At 41.2% G+C, this 21461-nt stretch overlaps 1 protein-coding gene across 1 annotated transcript in view; it reads left to right on the top strand.

Moving 5' to 3' along the window:
• The first annotated feature begins 2109 nt into the window (after window positions 1-2109).
• XDH (xanthine dehydrogenase) overlaps window positions 2110-21461 on the top strand; it is a 51226-nt gene continuing 31874 nt past the window's right edge. Inside the window, exons 1-11 of the mRNA XM_072858435.1 lie at window positions 2110-2163; window positions 9017-9074; window positions 11495-11591; window positions 12810-12918; window positions 14035-14161; window positions 15031-15092; window positions 17361-17429; window positions 18253-18321; window positions 18801-18887; window positions 20202-20343; window positions 21151-21243. Coding sequence (XP_072714536.1) covers window positions 2110-2163; window positions 9017-9074; window positions 11495-11591; window positions 12810-12918; window positions 14035-14161; window positions 15031-15092; window positions 17361-17429; window positions 18253-18321; window positions 18801-18887; window positions 20202-20343; window positions 21151-21243 — 967 coding nt within the window. The remainder of the gene's footprint in view (window positions 2164-9016; window positions 9075-11494; window positions 11592-12809; window positions 12919-14034; window positions 14162-15030; window positions 15093-17360; window positions 17430-18252; window positions 18322-18800; window positions 18888-20201; window positions 20344-21150; window positions 21244-21461) is intronic.

Raw genomic sequence — 21461 nt, forward strand, 5'->3', positions numbered from 1 at the left:
TCTGAAGTTTTATATTACTGTGTAATCTACATATAGAGGTCACTATCATGGATGTATTTATTTTTATATTACACATGTAGTAGGTTGATAGGTCAAAAATAAACATTATGGTGCAATATCATAAGATGCTGTTTACTGGTTTAACAGAAAGGGATAGTTTAGCTACAAGGCTGTCACCAAGGCTAGGCAAAAATTTGCGCGTGGGATTCCTTAAACATGAGATTACATGATTACAAGTGTTCTTTAAACCTAAGAACAACATCGTGCGTTATGGAAAACACAGATTAGGAAACTAAGCATGTTTGATTTTGGTGTTAATGCTGTAATGGCTAGTTGCTTTAAGATTGCTGTAACGTTACCTGTGGTTATGAGTAATAATTGTTATTTAAAATATTACAAAACTATTTATGAGTCCTAAGCTTGTGTACAGTAATTTTGAGATTGATGCTTGCTACGTGAGGTAGCGCTCATGTAAATTTGCACATAGATATAAAGCAATAGAGCTGGAGATTTCTTGTAGAAAAGTGTCATTTTTCTAATACTTTTATACTACAAAGTGGGAGGTGCCAGACAATAGGTGTCAGCACTAGTTCAGCTATGCGCAACTTCACTGCAAATGTAGATTAAAGCAGCTGGTGTTAAGCACAAGTTTTCTGTGAACTCTACGTTCAGCAAACTGAATGTCTGTAAAGAAGTGCTGAGACAGTGTTTGATACTTGTTATAAAATAGCTTTTCTAGGGGATAGGCTAGAGAACACATAAGTCAGAAGATAAAAGCTGGTAAAAATAATATATGTATTGTATTCACTCTGACATATTTCCAAAATACTGAAGAAAAGACTGTTTCTGAAAATGGTAATTTAATTAGGTTTTGTTGTTTTGTGAATTGTTCAGAGAGGTTCCTGGGAGGGAGACTGTGATGTAGTGCTTTCCCAGGGATTTTAAGAAAATAAAAAAAACTAATTGAAACTAATAAGCCTGGTGTGCTGAGGAAGGAAAGCAAAGTCACAAAAATCAGAATGGAGCAGACAGGATTAACTACAGTGCTAGGAAACTTCCATGAGACTTTGGAATTGTGCTGTTTTGTGGAGGAATTTTAAACTGGAACTTGGGGTTTAGATATTTTGTTTGTGAAACCAATGCATGTCATATCTAGGGATCTGTGGACAATTCTGTGACAACTTTGGAAGAAAAAACAGGAAGACTTAAACATGCAAATGTATGGTTGTGTAATGGAGAAACCAGCAGAAACCACCACCAAGGAAATGGAAGACAAAAAATTCTTCAAAGAACTGGCTTTCCTCTGTGCTTCACTGGCAATGTAAAAGGTAAGTCCAAAACCGTTAAGAGCCCAGTGTAAACATTATGGTCTTAGCTTAGCACCTCTTTTGAAGTGCAGGATCAGAGTTTCAGTTCTCTAGAATTGCTTTTATCTGGACAAATACGTATCTGTTTAAATTATGTCCTTGCAGGTGGAGGACACTGTAGCTTTAAAGCTCTAAGGAAAAATACTGAAATAGCCTTGCAGTCAGCCTACTAGCTGATGTGCATGTATTGAGGAGTTTTTAAATAAGCAGGTGCTCTCATGAGACCTCTGCCTGGTGAATGCCAGGTGGATGGCTATGCACATAGCAAGGGAAACAGAGCTTTTTCTTGTCAATATTCAGGGAGGGATAGTTGGGAGACACACCCCATCCCCCCCTCACCCCCCCGGGAATTTGCGTTGTATTGCAAAATACAGTGAATTCCTGGCAGCCGTTGCAGTGGCACACTCCGAGTGCCCCAAGCCTGGCAGTATAACCTAAAGGGAATGCAGTTGAATTGTGATCTATTGCTATATAAAAGGGGGCGGGTCACTCTGCTCGTTCCAGCTCCTTTTCTGTCATTACTGCTGCAGAAGCACCAACCAAACGCAGCTGGCACGCCTCTTCGTTGGCTCTTATATAATATGGGGTTTCACAGGGCACTGATGTAGAAATAAAGTCAAACATTCTTGAGGCAGACTCATATTACTTGTATCGCTGGTGCTCACTTCACTGTGGGGTGTAGGGCTGCTCTCGGAAGGGTGATCTGCGGCCCTGTTTGAGTGAATTTTGGAAGGTGTGCAGGATGGCTCCAAATGAGACAGGGGATGAACTTGTTTTCTTTGTGAATGGTAAAAAGGTAAGGAAGATTCCAGCTTTCTGTCCAGCTTGCTCCTGGATTGTGGCTTGATTACTTATTTTTCTAGTCATCTTTTTCCTTCTCTGAAGTTTTCTAATACCAGCACAATTGCCATGACTCTTAAATATTAAATTGTGAAGACTATTTATTGCTTTGCTAAGTGGATTTTTCTCTTCTTTGACTTTACCTTGTGAATTATTCAGAGAGTAACGCAACTATATAATGTACCTTTTACATTTCAGATTTGTTGGCAATAATTTACTGCAATTCTGAGGTAACTACTTTTAAATAAAGGTGCAGTGACTTAATACAGGCATTTCTACTAGAAATAATCTCAGTAATTACAACAGATCTGGAAAATGTAACTCAAATGTAAGCATCCATATATAATTCATATGTTCAGTAAGTAATTCTGACATTTGATTTTTAAAAGGGATTTAAGTAAAATGTTCATTCCATTTCCATTTAAGAAGCTAGAAAACTCTTTAAAATCAAAGCCCTTCACTGATGCTGTTTCCTAGATCAGCTGCTGACAATTACCTAGGAAGTGACTGTGTCTCAGAGGAGGGTGGGGTGGTCCTTGCACATGCTGGACACTTTTGAACAGTTTGTCCCTGAGCCCCCTTTCTCAGGTTGGATTTTCCCTGGCTAGCATTGCAGCCTTGACTCTTCAAAGGCTTGTGACAAGTCAAGGCTGCCTCTTTTTTGAACTATGAGTACCAAGTTACTTCTGTTTCTGAGCTCAGCTCAATGCTCATCTTGCCCCACTACCTTCCCCTTGCCTAGATACTTGGGCAGGGAAACTTGTGCCAAAGCAGCTTCCAGCTGGGAAACTTGGGGAGGGGAGAGGGTTGCATATCCAGTGTGTACTGTGGAGCCAAGAGTTTGTGGACCTTCCCTGTGCACTGCTTAGGGAGTAAATCACATGCATCACTAAGTTTGGGCTAGAGAATTAATTTTTTGATCCCCTGAGGGATCGCACAATGTTCTTAGTTGGTTAAAAAGCTCTGTGCCCTGCCCTACAGACTGCACAGGATTACTACCAGTTTTGCTTTTGTTGATCTTTCGTGCTAATTTAATCAAGTATAAATGTGGGTAAGATTGTTGCTACAATTAGGATGTTTTAGTTATGAATTTGGATCCCAAACGGGATTGGAATTTGAACTTTCCAAGGTACTAGAACATTTGATATCAAAGTTTTGTTTTATCTAAGTATCAATAGTTAGGTGAAGAATAAAGTTTATCCACTATAGATGATAAGTTAGTCAAAGAGCTCTTGAAGGTAGTACTGATGTAGAACCCAGCCCTGGTTCTGATGTTTTATAAACAAGGATGACAACTGAAGCTTTGCTCACACAGATCGGTAATGGTTCATATGTCAATGTTAATTGACATATCAGCTGTTCATTGTTTCTAGAGGGAGGTGAAAACTTGAAGCTCCAAGTTAATCATGACTAGCTAATTGATTCAGGTAATCGAGATCATGAAGCAGTGGCACAGGAAGACCTGTGAATTTCATCTGATGAATTTTCTGCTATGATGGCCACAGGTGGTATACCCGTAACTTGTCTTCTCGCTCCGTGAAGGTTTTAGTGGCTTCGGATCCCTCCTCTGTGAACCCCAATTTTTAGAGGGTGAACTGGAAGCTTTTTGAGTCTTGCAGTAGGAGGTTGCCACAAACATATTGGGCAATCCAGATCCTGATACAGGCTAAGTCTTGTTTTCTTTTTCTGGTATGCTCTAATGAAAGAGAATTGTAGTTCTGGTGCCAGACCAGCTAAGGTTCAAAACCAATATGCCACTCATGGTAGGTATGAAGAGTTTATAAACAAATTCCTATATACATTTACAGCTGGTGCTTCAGCATTGGTTGGTGCTCAGGTATTACAGGAGCCTTGTTCTGTGTAAATAGGTAGAAAAGCCCTTCTTCCTGGAGGAGGCTCTTGGCTAATATATGAAGATGTGTATTAGTCAAAGCAAAAGAGAAGAGACTGAGCTGCAAAGAACTGGTTCTGTGGGACTCTTTTATGCATGTGGGGTGAGGCAGAGAAGGGGAGAAAGAGCAGCCTAGATCCTGAAGGCTAGCAGCAGAAGACAGCCAGTTCCTTTTGTATCTGCTGTCTGTTCTTGCTATGTCCTGGAGGTAGCAAATGTGCTGTGAATGGCATTGCCCTTGGTGCATTTCAGCAATTTTTATGGAACTGCAGTTCCTGTTTACAAAAGCTGCATCTCGCAACTGACCTTGTGCATATGTAAAGGGGTTTATCACAGTGTGATCTTGGCAGTTGTTGGCTAAAAAACAGCCACCAGGGAACGATTAACACTACCAATGGTACCAACTGATTCCAGATGTCAAGGCTGTCTCAGCATCCTTCCCTGCTGGCTCATGGAACTGGCAGTGCTAGCAAAAGAGGAGGTTCCACTTGATCAGAGAGGAGAGGGCTTCATGGGTTGTGCTCTACCCGGAGCCTCCAGTGATGGTGTTTTTTCTATTCCCTTTTTGGGTGTGCTGCCAAAGTGGCTTGAGTTACACCCTCACCAAATGCAGGTTTAAGAGAGAGAATTGGACTCACAGAGCAATCCGATCTGTGGCAACAAGTGTGGAGTTTGTTGGGACATTTCTACACATGAGAGGTTATGTGATGGAAAAGGGTGGTGGGAAGTGCCTGGGAAATGCTGCTGAAACAGCAGGTTGCAAGTTAGGATATGGCTCCATCCATCTGGAGTCCTGACTAAGTATTCCAGTCGATTCGCTGCAAAGAAGGTGGTAGCATGGCCAGTGGGAAAGGTTAATGCTGTGTGAATTCATGACAGTTTGACATTGCTAATGGCCTGCTGATATTCTGTCACAGTACAAAACTGCATGATAAGAGGTGGTTGATAAGATAGGGACTTTCATGGCAGCAAATCCTTCTCTCTTGCATTAGGCCAGTCTGCAATGTTGTCAAGAAAAAGTCTCCTCAGAACAGCTGAGCATACTTCACATTCAGGATTATTTATTTTAAGCACCTGTTTACTTCACTGGGCATAAAGCTTGGCACACAACTAACACAAAGTTATCTTGATAGTCTGCCTAGACTAGAATGGAAAGCAACACACGCAATTTAAAGCTAATAGTGGCAATTTTGTTTTCCTCAGCTGACAAATCTGTCTCCTGAATACGTACCATGTAATTTTAGTTCAAACACGTGGAATCACTATTTCTATTTCTATCCTGAATGTTACGAGGGGGTCTGTGCTGGAAGCCACATTAGACCTCTTCCAAAGCCTGTGGATGTTTGGTTGCAGATGGGACCAGCCAAAATACAGGATTTTTTGAGCTTTGGGACCCTCTGGGTCCTACATAAACAGCGAATTACAATTTTTCAGTGTGCTGGTTTAAAGCAGAACAAAATGTTCTCATGGCCAATACCAGATTTACATTGTGTGGTTATATTCAGTTTGTTCATCTGTGTTCTAATCCTTTTCCTTAGTAAATGAATGTGAAATCTGACTTCAGGAATACACATTCACAGATTTTAAGGTCCTAGGGGACCTTTACTGTTGACTAGTCTGACTTGCTGTGTGGCAGTCTGGTTAAAACCTTTCACCTTCTCTTCTTGCAACTAATTGAGTGACTAGGAACTAGTGATTGAATGGGAGGTTGTCGTTCAGAAAAGCATCTGTTTCTCATTTAAAGACCCTAGCTGATGGAAAGCTTAGCATGTTTGGTAAACTAGGAAAGTTTCTGTTTTCCTTTTCCTTTTTGTTCCTCTATTTATCTTGCTCAACTACTGTTCTTTTAAATTGAAAAATCCTTTCTTTAACTTTCTGGCAATACTAATTTAAATATGATGCTTTATGTTGTAAAGGCAAAGCTATCTGACTTAGTGAAAGGCAGGTAGAGAAGACAGCAAATCAATATTTGAGATCCAAGTTTTGTACCTGAAATCAGAGGGAAGTGAGTTCAACACCTCTCTGGACCAGCCCACGGGCTCTAAGAGTGTAGAGTACTGCTTAGGAACTTGTTCTGTGTAGTACTTAAAGCTTGAAGAACTGTAGGGCCAAACTGGGCTCCCTACTGAGGTCATCTGAGTATTTAAGATTCCTAGAATCAGTAGACAAGTAGATGTGTAGTACACACGCAGCAGTCCGGAGCAAATTTGTTGGGAGTCATTTGACTGTCAGTGCCATCCTAACATTTCCAACAGTTTCTTTCTGCATTTGATTAATATTTAAGCTACCACATGCAGTAAAATCCACAGTTTTGAATCTGTCAAAATGTAGCCATCAATCTGATGTATCTGGCAATATGACATTTGGTTTAAAAAAACCAATAAAACTAAAAATGAGTAACTGAGCAAAAAGGAACTATTTCTTTAATTGCAATATCTAAGTAGGCTGATCCTACTCCCACTGAAGGCAATGGATGTAATTCAGTTTCCTTCTGTACAAGGACACTGGGGGAGATGAGCAAGAATTGTTTTGATGGGTGAGATATCGAGGTGTGAATCATATTGTTCTGGGCATCAGGCAAAGAGAAGATATTATCCCCACCCACAGGGTTTTAAAATATTTTAAGAACAAATCACAGCAGGTGATTGTAAGAAACCACTGGAGGAATGACATGTTGGAGGACAAAACCAGCATCAATGACAATGAACAAAAGGCAGGAACAGTAAAAAGTTCTTGCTCTGTGGCCAGCAAGAGAGACTCATAAACAAGCATCCCCCCACCAGCAATCTGAGTGCAAAGAAATGGCTCCTTGCTTTCAGATGTGTGAGATTTGGCTTAATCCAGAATGTCCTCCAAACTCTTACCCCTTATCTCCCTCTGTTCCCAAGTCTCTGCCAGCATTGCAGATATATAGCTACAGTGAAGTGACTGAAGCAGGAATCCTGGGCTATTGGTTTGAAAAGGGTAAGAGTGTAGATTGTTCGAGACAGGTTCTACTGCATAGTGGGAGCCACTTTCTGATAAAGTTGAGCAAAGGTTTGACTTTGGGACTTAACACATGCGTAAGTACTTCACTAAAAGTCTGTGGAGCTGAGTGGCTAAATGCTTTGCTGAATGAAGGCTTAGGCCTGTATTTTATTTCTTACTTAACTTCCACTTCCTGAAAAAGAGCCATTGGGCCAAACTTTTAATGGTTTAGTTTGAGTACATAATGGAGCGCTTCTTGGATTCTTTCAAGAAAACTTCTTGAGACATTTTCTTTGATCTAAGCATAGAATAATCTCAATAGTCTTTAACCATCTGAAAAACTATTCTGAAGCTTTTTCTCTGTGCCTGGAAGCTGCTTTGGAAGGGTTTGCAATGGCCATTGGCACAGCCCTGAAGAAGAAACTCAGCTTGACAGTAAGGGTATGAGTTCCTGGGGAAGGCTCTTTGCCTGTAAAATGGCTATGAAAGGCCTTTTGTCCACGAGACACTCATAGTCACAGGCATTTTTGGAATTATCTGCTCATGTCTGTCTGTTTACCAAACTACTGCAGAGGGATATATGTGCTTACTCTGAACTACCTGGTCATGAGAGCCACTGTATGCTCTTACTTGTTTCTATGCATCCAGAAGGTGGGGGAACAGGAGCATTCTGCTCTGAATAGCAGCAATATGAATGCTGCATGATTTACAGTTAAGACATCCCCAAACTAGAAGAATGAACTCTGTTTCCCTATAGATTATCCCCAATGCAGGAATGAGATGTGCAAAAAATGACCAGTTGTGTTTTGTAGCAGCAACTTTATCGGATAGTTCTAAAAACGTGAACTCAAATAGGAAATATGAACCTTGTCTCTTTAGAATAACCCTGTCACGTGTCAAAGGCACAAAATTGAAGCAGTAAAGAGGTTGTGAAGGTTTCTTATCAGTAAGAAAAAAAGGCTTACACAAATGACCTCTGTTTCAATTTGCCCTTCAAACCAGGAGTGTTTAATTTAAATAAACTGGAACTATTGTACTTAGGACTTGCACAGTATAAGAGCCAAGAACACATGATTACATTCTGGCACGCAGTGTATTTGGAAAAGTTTCTTGACGCTATTACTAACAGAAAAAGGGGAAGACAAGCTCTGTGGCCATTTGGAGGCAAGGGCAGAACTTTGGTTTCTGACCATTGGGCAGAGGTTGAAGTAAAATCTAATTTTATGTCTAATAGATAACTGCTAATAGTGTTGTTTACTAATAAGATGGAGCTGACTCAATGTGCAGAGAAAATTTCTCCTTGGTTGGAATGTCACATTCCCACATTTAGGATGGCTACTAATGTAACACTGATTGATTTAACGTTAGCAGGGAAGAAAGAGAAATTTCAAGATGATTGGTACTTGCTGTCTGTCCCGCAGCACCTGTATTGTTCATGTTAGGGTTTCCACTGTTGTTTTTTTTTCTCTGCAAAGTCTACTACTGATGCTGTTTCTGACATTCTGTTTATCTGCTCATTTTCTCTGTCTCTTCTAATAGTAAGAAGGTGAAGGGACAGAGGTCAGTTATGCATGGTCAATAAAGATGAGACGCAATTTGGGGAGATGTCGGGAATTAAAAACTCAAGTACAAAACACAGTTCTTTCTCTCTCTGCTCACTACTAATTCTGTTTGCCATTTTTGATGAAGGGTTTTTTAAGATTTGCCGCCGTGTGCTATGGCTGAAAAACTGATATATGTAACACATATACTTTTCTCTGTCACAATAAATTCAAGGAAATGTTGTGTCTGGATATGTGACCAACATTGCTGAACCTGGTAAGGGGAGTTAATCAGTGGTTCTGCTCCCTGCTTTGGAAAAGAAGTTGCAGAAAGACTGAACTTTCTCCTTCCATCTAACATGTGTGTTGTAAACCATTCTGTGTGTAACAGTACCTTTCCCTTCTTGCAGGTGGTGGAAAAAGATGTGGACCCAGAAACAACTCTGCTAACCTATCTACGAAGAAAATGTATCCAGTGTGAGAAGAAACTGCAGAAGGCTTTAAATGCCTACAGCATTTCATAATTGTTTACTGTTCTGGTTGTCACTTGAGTGCTAGGCAGAGCTTGTGTACAGAGTATAAGAGGGAGTGCTCTGCATGGTCTGGTATTTCTTGCTGGCAAAGATTACAGCTGGTATTCCAAGCTTAAACAATAGCAAATTTTAAATAATATACTTTAAATAAACTTTAAATAATTTATTAATACTTTAAAGGGAAAACTCCCAGAATTGCTAGGAATTTGAATACGATGGAAAGAAAGCAATATTGAGATGACAATAAAATTGAAGGAAATTTAGGTTTGTTCCACACAAATTGTAAAGAATTTTCTGGCCAAAACATTACAGCCACTTGAGCTGCTTTCTGTATCATCCAATAATTTGGATATTACTGGATAGTTAATATCCAATAACTTGACTATCCTGTGGCCTGTTTATCAGATGACCCAGAGATGCAAACTCAGAGGCAGGGGTTCCCACCACATACTGTGGGCGTGTTCACATGAGTGGATGCAAGCAATCATGTTTCACTCCTGTTTGAAACTGGTCAACACATGAGTCAAATTAGCTTCAGGAACTGGGTAGCTATTACTGTGATGACCAGGCTGGCTGTACTAGGTCTGGTTCAGTAGGTAGTGTCATTCCATGTTTTCTGAGTTTTTGTCTGACCAGCTGGGTGTGTACATATGCCAAACTGTTCACATAAGTGTTGGTGTATTCCTTAAAAAGAATCATGCATACTTATTTCACCATGCTGCCATGTTCTATTTGTCTGGGATTTGAAAGAAGGTCGGGGATATAAATCACGCTCCTCTTTGGGGTTTCCAGCAGAACTATCAACAGCCCTATTTTGTCTGACTGTACCTTGGGTGGATGAAGTTCAAGAGGAAAAATAAGTGGCATGACTCTTGTGCCTGTGTGCACTTCTTACCGCTAGACCTTTTATGTCTAAGCTTGTTAATATCTAATGCAAATAGCTTTGTAAAGAGGTAATTGGAGCTCTTCAAAACCTTCTGGTCTTCTACATGAACATTCTGGTGAACTTATTTTGTAGATGCCTGGTTAGGGTCAGACAAATGCTTTGAGAAACATGTTTTATTGAGGCAGATTAGCACTGTTGTCAAGAGAAACATTGGATGGCATAGGAAAGCTATACTTCTGCTGAAGCAGGCACATGATTGTATGAAAAGTAGACATGGTGCTTAGGGACATGGTTTAGTAGTGGACTTGGCAGTGTTAGGTTTACGGTTGGACTCGATGATCTTAAAGGTCTTTTCCAATCTAAATGATTTCTATGATTCTATGAAAGTGGTCATTTCCAGAATCTTTGCAGTGAAGGCAAAGATGGTTTGAGTTCCCTATATCACGATGCCTGTTGCTTTTCCACAGGCCTAAGTTGATTATCTCAGCACAGGCATGTGTCCATTGCCAATGAAAGCAGCTGTTCTTTTCCCACCAAAAGTCTCTCAGCATTGGCCAGTCCTCTTCACAATAAATAACAGTGTCTAATTACCTTCTAATGAATGAAGGAACCTAAAGCAAAAGTGACTCGGAATTGTCTCCTGAAATCCCTTTGCAGAACATTTGATGTAATGCCTGATTGTAAAGTACAGACATGCGCTCTGCAGCCTGTGGAGGAATCTGCTTAGGCCAGCCCCTACACTTTGTAAGTTGTCAAGTGTCTGTGCAGTGGTTCTGTGCATCTCCACTACTTCTGGCTCTCAGTGCCTCCCTCCTGTGGTTTTATGGGAACCAGGCTACTGGGGAGTGTGCTTGGCTGGTTTTGTCCCTAGCAATGGGGAGGCCATCATAAATGGGGCCAAGAGAGAAGCTAGGGTGGCCAGACCATGACTCGAGATGCAGGTAGTTTGTGAGCAGTTCAAGTGCAGCTCCCATGTCAGTGCTAAACTGTGACAGGCACTGCATGACTGCCCTGCTTGGATGCCTTCTAGGTGGTAGGAATCCCCAGGTGTAAGAAGAAGTCAATCACCACTGGTGAGAGGTGCTGAAGGAGATGTCACCGTGCATCTCAGGGATGTGGTGCATGCCTGAACAGCTCCTGCTCAGCAATTACTGAGTGCTTTGTCTCCCTTATGTCATTTCCTTTTCTGAGTCTAATGGAAAGTGGGAACTGTTGAAGTTCAGAAATTTTTTGTTTATTTGAAGAGTCTACGGGAGCACGGACTACCTCCTTATTAGGGCTTTGGGTGTTGATCTCAAAGCTCACATGCCAGCATTTGAAACTTTGCTTATGTTAAATTAAGGTATTAAGCAGAAAAAAAACGAGTGCTGGGTTTCCAGCAAGAACTTGTTGCTAAGGCTTGATTGACAGCTTTTTGAGCAGGCTTCTGCCAACACTCTTTGTGTTTTCCTTGATTCCTGTTCTCTCAGTGGGCCTATGTGGAACCAAACTAGGCTGTGGAGAAGGTGGATGTGGTGCTTGCACTGTTATGATATCCAAGTATGATCCCTTTCGGAAGAAAATCCTGTATCCTTTGCAATCTGAACTCTTCAACAGAGAAATGAAATGGGGACAGATCCAGGTTCTTGACATTCCAGACGTGGTACTATTTAAAAAAAAGTTATATAATCTATGTTCCTGCCAAAACATAATTTTTCACTTTCAGAACATAAACTCAGAAAGCTAAAACAAGAAGATATTTTTTCCTACAGCATTGCACAGTGCTGATAGGGAACTATTTCATTGTGCCCTGAAATATCTGCACTGACTCTAGCATGCAGGCTATCTGCCTTTTCCTAATTCAGAAAACCTTTTTGTTCCTTTCTTGCAATGTAATATAACTTTTTGCTGTGATGACCCAAATGATGTTTACTGTGATAAAATCTTTATTGCTATTGTATTACTATAATAATCTGGTTTCTGTATGCCAGCAGATATTAACTTTTTCTCTGCTTCTATTGTAACCTTCAGAATGACTCTTATTTCCTGAGACACAAACTTTCTTCCTGTTCTCTCTTTAATTAATTGAAGAGTGAAGCAATGGAATCAAACAAAAAGGAGAATGGAGAGAGAGGGTGAGGCAGAGGGACAGGCCCCAGTTTATTTTTACTGTGGGGAATGGAAAGTACTGAAATCTTGGATGTATTTGGAATAATGCTTGGAGATACTTTAACTTGGGGTCATCTAACTTAGTGGCTCTGCTTAGTAACATGGCCTTGAATAGGATATCTTGAGTCATTATTCTGTCTTGATAGAAATGAAACAAGGTAGCTAGTTCCTATAAGAATTTTGGCAACATTATTCTATTTTACCTTCAGCCTGGACTTTTTGCCCATGTGTACCATCTGGAAAGGGTTTCCTAGGTAAAAGGCCAAGAGCTCTGTGCTCTTATATAACTTTGCGAGTGGGCCAGGCCAGCTGTATAACATCTTGGTATTTGTAGTCTGCCCCTATAAATTACTTACATGGGTTCTGTAGCTTAATATGCAATGAGGATGTTTAAAGTTGTTATTTCTAGGTCAGACCCTGTGGTCCATACTCAGCTTAAACTTCAAGTGAAGTTGATGAGAACTTTGGCTGAGTAGGTGCTGTAGGATTTGGCTTGTAACTAATACCTGTATCACATGTATTTAAGTTCTCCTATTGTATCCACTGCTACAGTTTCTCAGTACTCTTCAGTTCTCCTGTTCCCTTTTTCCTTTGAGCAGCACTGTCAAATGAAATGACCTTAATTTATTATTTTAGCCACCATACTGCCAATGCTTGCCTCTTCCCTGTCTGTGCCCTGCATCATGTAGCTGTAACTACTGTTGAAGGCATAGGAAACACAAAATCCAGGCTGCACCCAGCCCAGGTAGGCTATTAATACCGGTAACTTTAAGACCCTCTATCCATGTTTTCTTCTTATGTTAATTAATCCTGTTCCAGGGTTAATTAACCTGGACCTCCATCATAATGTTAAAGCCGGGAGTTTGACTTTCCACATGAATAATCTTCATTTGCAGGAATGACTAAGTGATGGAATCAAACTCCTGGGTCAATGCTGCAGCTCTGTTATGCCCTAACAAGTTAACGGGTGCTATCCTGGCTGAATTGCTAATGCTTTTGTTCTAGGGCTACATGGCTGTATTTGGTCCACATCCTGGACCAAATCCCAGGAACTGGGAAGACTGATGTTGTGGTGAAAGCCTATATAATGACTTGAAGACGGGAAATCTGAGTTAGGTTTTGGCTCTCCTATGGCCTCCCATGAATGACCTTGGTTTCTCATCCTGCATAGTTAGGAACCTTCCCTGCAGTGGTGCAGTAAGGTTTGGTTCAGCAATGTTTCTGGAGTCCCAAAATATTCTTGGTGGGGAGGAGTGACAGGAATGTGAAGCCTTGCTCTTCTAGTAAGGTGTTATAATGTGCTTTTTATGGAAGCAGACTTGCCTCAGCTTTGTCAGAGATACTGCTCCTTTAAGGGAAACTGTGATTCATCTCAGTTTGTACAGTGGGTAGGATTTGTGCCAATACCTATCTGAGACAGTAAACAACAAAGTGAAAAATAAGTTAGACATGCATGAATGGATGGCAGCTAGTCTGACCTTTGTTTGCTTGTCGTCTTTTCCCTACCTACCCTGAAGATTCTAACAGCTAAGCTTTGAAATTCAAACTCAGGTCTACACAGGTAGCCCCAACCTTTCTAGCATGGTAAATCTGAAGAACTCCTGATATCATTGGAGGCTTCTAGTTGCCTTCAGTTACACTGGGAGTTCAAAGCCTAGATGCAAACTTTCCAGTGTGTTCTCTTATTTGAAGTCTGCTTCACAGATTAATTGACCATCTCATCAGGGAACATCTGATGATAGTCTTAGCTCCTCTGGTGAGATTGTTGTTTTTTTTTTTTAACAGAGATGTTACAGAAACACGCACAACAATGAACTCACCTTGATATTATGAGCTGATGGTGGTTGTTGTTTTTTCTCAGGAGAGAATAGCAAAAAGTCATGGGTCCCAGTGTGGCTTTTGCACTCCAGGCATTGTCATGTCCATGTATACATTGCTTCGGAACAAACCTGAGCCCAAAATGGAGGACATAGAAGATGCTTTCCAAGGTAATACTCATAGCCCTGCAGAGATACAACCTGTTCTGCTTTCATTACATCTGCTTCACCAAATGGGATGGAGGTGCACCTTTGTTAAATGTATTTTGTTAAAGATAGCTGATTGTTATGAGGTTAAGAACTAGCTTTTCCACTAGGAGATTGGCCAGGTGCTATGAAGTGAACAAAAATGGCCTGTGGAAAATCTCACAGAAGCTCATTTTTTGTCCTGAAGCAGGGGCAAGTGGCCTGTCTCGGATTAGGACCCCCCTAAGCTTAACACAGAACAAAAGGTGGCCTGTCCCTGGGGGACTTATAAGAGCCTCCACATCTCCTTGTTTATTTGTTGCTGTCACAAGAGCCTGCAGAGGTGACAGAGAGCATCTGGGCCAGCCAACCTCAAGTGAAGGACCAAGACAGCAATATACATGATGGAGTGGGGCAGATCATCTGAGAAAAACCATGCAGATCATCTGAGAGGCTCCTGTTATTGCTGAGGTTAGAGCTGTTACCATGCTTCCGGCAGTGACCTGAGAGAAAATCGGATGCAGGAGAAAGCAATCTCTTTGTAATTCAGGAGACTGGATAGTTGGTATACTGATTAGACTCACACAATTGAGGTAAATGAATACTAAATAAGGCAGATTGATTTTTTTTTTTCTAAATTAATTTCAACTTAAAATTTCAACAAAAAGGGATTGTAGGATTTTTGCAAGATTACTAATTAAATTTTACTCCCATTTTTTTCATTAGCTTTATCTAGATCTGACAAGCTTCTGTGAGAAACAATAAAATCTTCTAAAAGAAGAGAAGTTCTCAGCCATGAAATAATGAAACTAATAATGAAACTAATTCTTTATCCCTTTGCTCTGGCAATGCAGGAAACTTGTGTCGGTGTACAGGGTACAGACCCATTCTGGAAGGATACAGGACATTTGCTAAAGTAAGTGGCTTCAGATAATGTTTAAAAAAAATCTGGAAGGCTGGCTGTCTTTCTCTCTGTTACTAAAATACACCATGAGCTGAAATGGGGAGGAAGGAAATATACATGCTACAACAACCCAGCTCCAACTGTAGACCCTTTTGTATGTGCTTCATGCATTAATAACGCAGGAAGACCAGCTCCTTTTACTCACTCCAGTTGCTGGAAGTGGAGCACTTTAGTAAGATCTGCCTGATGGTCCCTTTTTGGATCACAGATAATCAGAATCTGTAATTCTTTTTTGTAAGTCTCTGAAAAACTCAGCATCTCTGCATAATACATCTTGCAGATGATGCCTGATGTGGAAAAAGTGTAAAGGAATGGCGCACAAATAGCGACATACTGTGGGGGAATCTGATGAGAAAGTTGCTTTCTTGAAAGATCAGCTGCAGAGCTGAAATAGCTCTGGCAAGAAGTTGAAGTCCCTGCTGTGTAGCTCTTGCCCAGAACTCATCTGCTGGCTTGGGTGAGGTACAAAGCTTTGCCATAAGTTTTCTCTAGTCCCTTTGTTCCTGAAAGACTGCTGGAGGCTGTGAAGAAAAGTAGGTCATTAGGTACTTCAGTGATTACTAGCCACTTATGGGGCTACGCTGGTATTAAATATCAAAAGTAAAGAATTTGGAATGCTGCCCATTAACTTCATTTTATTATCCAGAATTACGATCCACAAAAGAGAATACAAGCAGGAGTGAGATCCATTACAAATGGTTGATAAACCCAGTCGATATAGTCTACTTGGATTTCCAACAGGCTTTCAACAGTGTCTCACCAAAGGCTTTTAAAGACAATAAGCAGCCATGGGGTAAGAGGGAAGATCTCTATATGGATGAAAGATTGGTTAAAAGTCAGGAAGTGGTGGGTAGGAGAAAATGGTGTATTTTTGCAAGGGAGGGAGGTCACTGGTGGAGTTCTGCTGGGACCTGTGGTGGGAGCAAGGCTGTTTAAGATATCCCTAAATGATGTGGAAGAGAGGGAGCAGTGATATGAGAAAATAAGTTAAGTGATGTCAAGTTAGTCTGGGTAGTGAAGACAGGAACAGACTTCAAGGAATTTCAGAAGGAGTTTATGAACCTGGGAGACTGGAGAATAGAATGGGATACAAAATTCAAGGCAAAAAAATGCAAAGCAATTTACAGAGTGAAAGGCAGTTGTCATTTCACATATAAAATGATAGGCTGTGAGTAGACAAGATCATCTTCCTGCATGGTAACAGGAAGATGATCTTGGACGTGTGGTAGGCAGTTCCATGGAAGCATCAGCTCAGTGCACGCTGGCAGTCAAAACAACACTTCAAAGGGTAGAGAACAAAACAGAAAACACTGCCATGCCACTGTCTGCATCGTGGCTCTTCCTACACTTGAGTACTCTGTGCAGTTCTGGTGCTCTCATCCCTAACAGGGTATAGCAGAATAGGAAAAGATTCAGAGAAGTGGAATAAGGATCACATCTGTCATAATCTGGCTTCCATACAAGGAAGCACTGAGTAGGCTGGGACACTTCAGCCTGGAAAAAAGATGTCAGGGAGGGGAAGGGGCTCTACGTAGCCCATATAGTGTTTGTGTTGACCTCTGATAGGGATCTACAAAGTTGTGACTGGCAGGTGGAATGTGGACAGGCATCTGCTGTTTGCTGCCTCTTCCAATAGAAGAGCAAGGTGTCAAGAGATGAAACTAATAGGAGTCAGGTTGAAAACAAAGGCAGATGGTCTGCCATGTACCAGGTAGCTGACCTGCAGAACTCACCAAAGGGTCTTGTGGGCACCAAAAACTTATAAAGGCTCCAGGGGAGACTGAGCAGGTACTTGGACAGAGAGCTACTGAGGGTTACTAAAGAGACAGAAATCACACTGGACTAAGGTAGTCCCCTGAGCTGAATGCAATTGGATGCTGGTAGAGTACTAGGTATTATATTGTATGTACTTGTCCCTTTTACTCTTCTCTGGGTATCTCCTCACAGCTCCAGCTGGACCAGAGATACTGGCTGAATGGTCAGAGTAGTTCTAAACCAGAACAAGAGGTCTATCAGTAGGCTGGACATGACCTAGCCATCCCACTGCAGGATACTGCCTTCCATTGGCAAGGGAAACACCTACTTGCTTGGTGCCTTCCATCTCCCATTTCTGCTTTGGATATAATAAATGTGGGATCAATTTCTCACAAAAGGGAATCAAGTCTACTTAATTTCCTTGGAATCTGCACATTTTTCTCAGAACAGTTTTTGTCCCCACAGGACTTGAATTGCTGTGACAGAGTAGCCAATGGCACTGGATGCTGTCGTAGTGAGAGGGAAAGTAGCATGGTAAGCTGAGTTTTAAAAGCCATAACCTCAATGTGCAATATAGTATTAGAGTTTTTGATCTATTAGTTACCTCTCTGGCTCTGCTGTGGTGCAGATATTCAGAGCTGTCTGAGCTGGTTTGAATGTCTGTCTCTTGGAAAACACTGCGACTGCATATGTCCTGGTTAGCATAACTAGTGATCATGACACAGGTTTTGCAGTAGTGAGCTAGATACGTTCCTTCTGAATCTGTGAGGTACAACACTTTTGTGAAATAGCATGGTGACAACTGTAAGCGATGTGTTACCAGCTTCTGGTATATTGAAATGATCCATCTTTCTGTGAAAGTAGATCTAAAAACCAGTTAATTCCCCAGTATGATCTTTCCCAAACTTTGCAGTCCAATGATGAATGAAGTAATTGAATCACCATTACAATAAATTGTACAATTGGAACCTTTTGGAATATCTGGAGGAAAAAAGTTAATCATATTTTATGTACCAGTTGAGGTACAAACAATGGAGGGGTGAAAACAAGGAATTAGGGCATAAGGTAGTGTGAGTATAAAATGAATTTAGGAAAGAGAGAATATAATGACATTCTTTGCCAGGAAATTCCAGTGAATTCCTGTGGATTCTTTGTTAGGAAGCATCCAGTGTTGCGTGGAATGCTCCAGCAGTTAAGACTGCTTGGAGTTCTTTTGTCAAAGTAGTTTATTAATGAAAAATGTTACTGCAAATTTCTGTGATCCAGGGATTGATAAAAGGGGAGGAATATATCCTGTAAAAGCTGGAATGTTCTGACTTTGTGTAGAATAGCTGAAGCGTGCTTGTTTCTTCTTCAGAATGGGGGCTGCTGCGGAGGAAAAGCCAATGGCCCAGGCTGCTGCATGAATGGAAAAGAAGACAATGTGGTAAGGTGCCTCTCAACTATTATTTTTTTCTCTGTTTCTAATGTTTTGAAGTCTTAGCTCTGGCTTGTTCTGTGCCAAAGCCCAATGCTTTTAATTTAGCTGTATTTATGCAAAGCAGTTTAGACTAATTTATATTTTATGCTGGTCTTATCTCAGAAAAGGTACCTCTGATGCCAATGTGATGGTACCTCTGATGCCAAAGGTACCTAACATGCCAATGTGAAAGTGATGTCACTTTTGATTGGCAAAAACCTGTTAGTGTGTTCAGGGTTCAAGTTTCTGACCAGACGTGCATTGTGATCAGAAAAATATGACAAGAACCTGAAATGCTGGATCAGGTGGCATCTTTTCGCTGTGTTTGCCATTCTTCACTCCATGAAATAGTAATAGGGATTTGACTGGAAAGAGAAATGAGTTGGGGTTGTATGTGGATAGCTTTCTCCGCTGCTGCCCAGCCATTTGCATTTTCTCTGTCACAGACAATGATGTCCTCCAGTCTGTTCAATTCTTCTGAGTTCCAGCCATTGGACCCTACACAGGAGCCAATCTTCCCACCAGAGTTAATGGTAAGTTCATTCAAAGAAAAATAGTATGTGGTTCCTTGGTTTTGTTGTTCTGCACAGAGTTTGAGTGTCTGTAGTGTCTCTGCCCTGAGGAAATGGCAGTGCAAAAGATGGCTGCTGATAAAAGAAGATGCATGGGCACGAACGCTTCCCTGTTTTATAAAGGGAAGGCTTTTAAGCCAGGGTAGCTTAAAAGATATGCAGGCCAAGTGCCTGCCCCAGCTGGCTGGCTTTCCTCTCCGTTTCTTACCATACATGCCTGCTCTCGGGTTGCCTTCCTTTCCGGTCACTGCCTATCCAGGGGTGGAACAGTTGCTGACATCTAGATTTCAATTTACTAGGTCAGATGTGAACTTCTACATCAAATACAGCCGCAGCTGAGCTAATCTCCCTGTGCTCCCTTTATAGTGTAGGAAGAGAAGTAGGAGCTTTGGGATGTAGCTGAATATATGTTTCAACTAGGTGACTTCCTGAAAGCACCAACTTCACTCAGTGTAGCAGGAGTAGAAGTTGGCTGGCTCACACTGACATAAAAAGTTAGGTGAGATTAGTTTCTCTCCCTGTTTTATTCCTGTCTTTTTTGGGGTAGTTTTTCCCTAAGCAAATGTGTCCCAGCCAGGAATCTAGTCCAGCACATGGCATGTTTACAGCTTCCTTCCTATTTAACAAACAACTGAAATTCAGTCCTTAGTTCTGCTGCTGCACCTAGCCTAACTGTGTCATGAGCTGCAGCATAAGTAGGTTGTCATAGACCACAGCATAATATATATTTAGCTTGAGATAGGGCCCCTCTGTTTCTTCTCTAAGATGTTCTCCTGCCTAAGGGTTGACCTGATGTTGCTGGGAGGCAGCCATGTTAGTCTGTTTTCTTCAGTCACTGGAGGAAGGAATTAAAAAGGGAACCAGAATCTGGCCTTACAGCTGGTAACTCAAATTCAGCAGTGCTAAAGACTGACATTTTTGCAGTGAGATGAGAATGGAAAACCCATTACTTCTAAGATGGCTGAAGCCACAGGCATCTGCCAGAGCTTTGGTCAGATGGAGCTTGCTGGCCGACGTCTTGCTAGGGAGATGTGGCAGCAGGATGCACCTGGCAATATCAGGAAGGGAAAACTTTTGTGAGTATGAAAAAGACTCTCCTCACTGCTAGCAGAAGAATGGGGAATAGCTAACTGCCAACAACAGCGTGGATGTCACAGCCACCTGTCAGTAACTTGACTGAGATGGAGCCTGGCCTGGCATACGCATGGGCAGCATGTGAGCAGGGATTCTTGGCTTGATGTAGGGTCTGAACTCTATCTGAATTCGCTTTTGCAGACTCAGAATAACAAACAGCAGAAACAGCTGTGTTTCAAAGGCGAGCGTGTGATGTGGATCCAGCCTACAACTCTCAAGGAATTGGTGGCTCTCAAATCCCAGTACCCCAATGCCAAGCTCGTTGTGGGGAACACGGAAGTGGGTAAGAGGAAGAGCTGATGCTCATTATGAGAAGTTGGAAAACTTTCCATGGAGTACTTTATGAGAACAGTGCAAATGTAAACCTCCTTCATGCCATTGCTGTTAAATAGTGGCTTAATCTTCAGGTTGTATGTAGGAACAAATTTTCTTCTCAGGTAGATTAATCTCACAGTGAATGTTTTTCCCCTGTTCTTTGCCGTGTCAGGTGAAAAAAAAAAAGCTTATCTAGACATCTGAGCTTTTGTGCTAGTTTTGTGGAATTTTGAGAAGAGGGAAGTGGCACAGTGTAAAATGTCCTCATAATCAAATAAATTCAGTTGTGAAACCTGTGTTTTGAAAGACTTTTCAGTGAGTAAACTCTTAAGACTTGAAATCTTAGTGTTTTTTCCCCCAAAATATATACTTCTGCAAACATAAGTGCTGAGGAGGAGAGTTCAGACGTATTTAGTAATTCTGTTATCCTGAGCAATTGGTTCAGGAGACAATCCCCAAACTTTGTATGGTTCATTGTATTCATTGTTCTTTCCTGAAGGATTATGTACAACAATAGCCAGGTTACACAAGTACTAAACAGTGTATTTAAGGTTATTGTAAGCCTAGAAAAGAGTCTCTAAAACTTCCCTATGAGAATTCTGGTATTAGTGGAAAACAGCTTTTAGTTTGGTATCTCTGTGACCTTATACAATCTATGTAACAGATGGCCAATGAACTGACTCTTTAATAGGCCTGCTGCCATTTCATTGGGAAACAGTTAACTTAGGCTCTCTGTCACCTGTGTGTAACTGAAGGAGTCTTACTTTTCCTTAAGGTATTGAGATGAGGCTAAAGAACATGTTGTATCCAGTGATAATAGCACCAGCATGGATCTCTGAAATGAATGCTGTTCAGCACACTGAAACAGGTGAGCAAAAAGGAGGCAGAATGCCTCTGAAGTGAGTGGGGACTCCACAGAATAATAAAGAGGATATGAAGGAAAATCCCCAGATTAAAAACTGCATTAATGCCTCTTCCATGCAAGGAATCAAGTGAGTGATATGTAAAAATAATTTGAGAATCAAAGAGGGCTTTCACTAGAAGGTATATTAGACATTTTATCTGTTTGATGCATGGTGTTTTACA

The sequence above is a fragment of the Ciconia boyciana genome, chromosome 3, assembly GCF_034638445.1.
Source record: "Ciconia boyciana chromosome 3, ASM3463844v1, whole genome shotgun sequence".
Lineage (NCBI taxonomy): Eukaryota > Metazoa > Chordata > Aves > Ciconiiformes > Ciconiidae > Ciconia > Ciconia boyciana.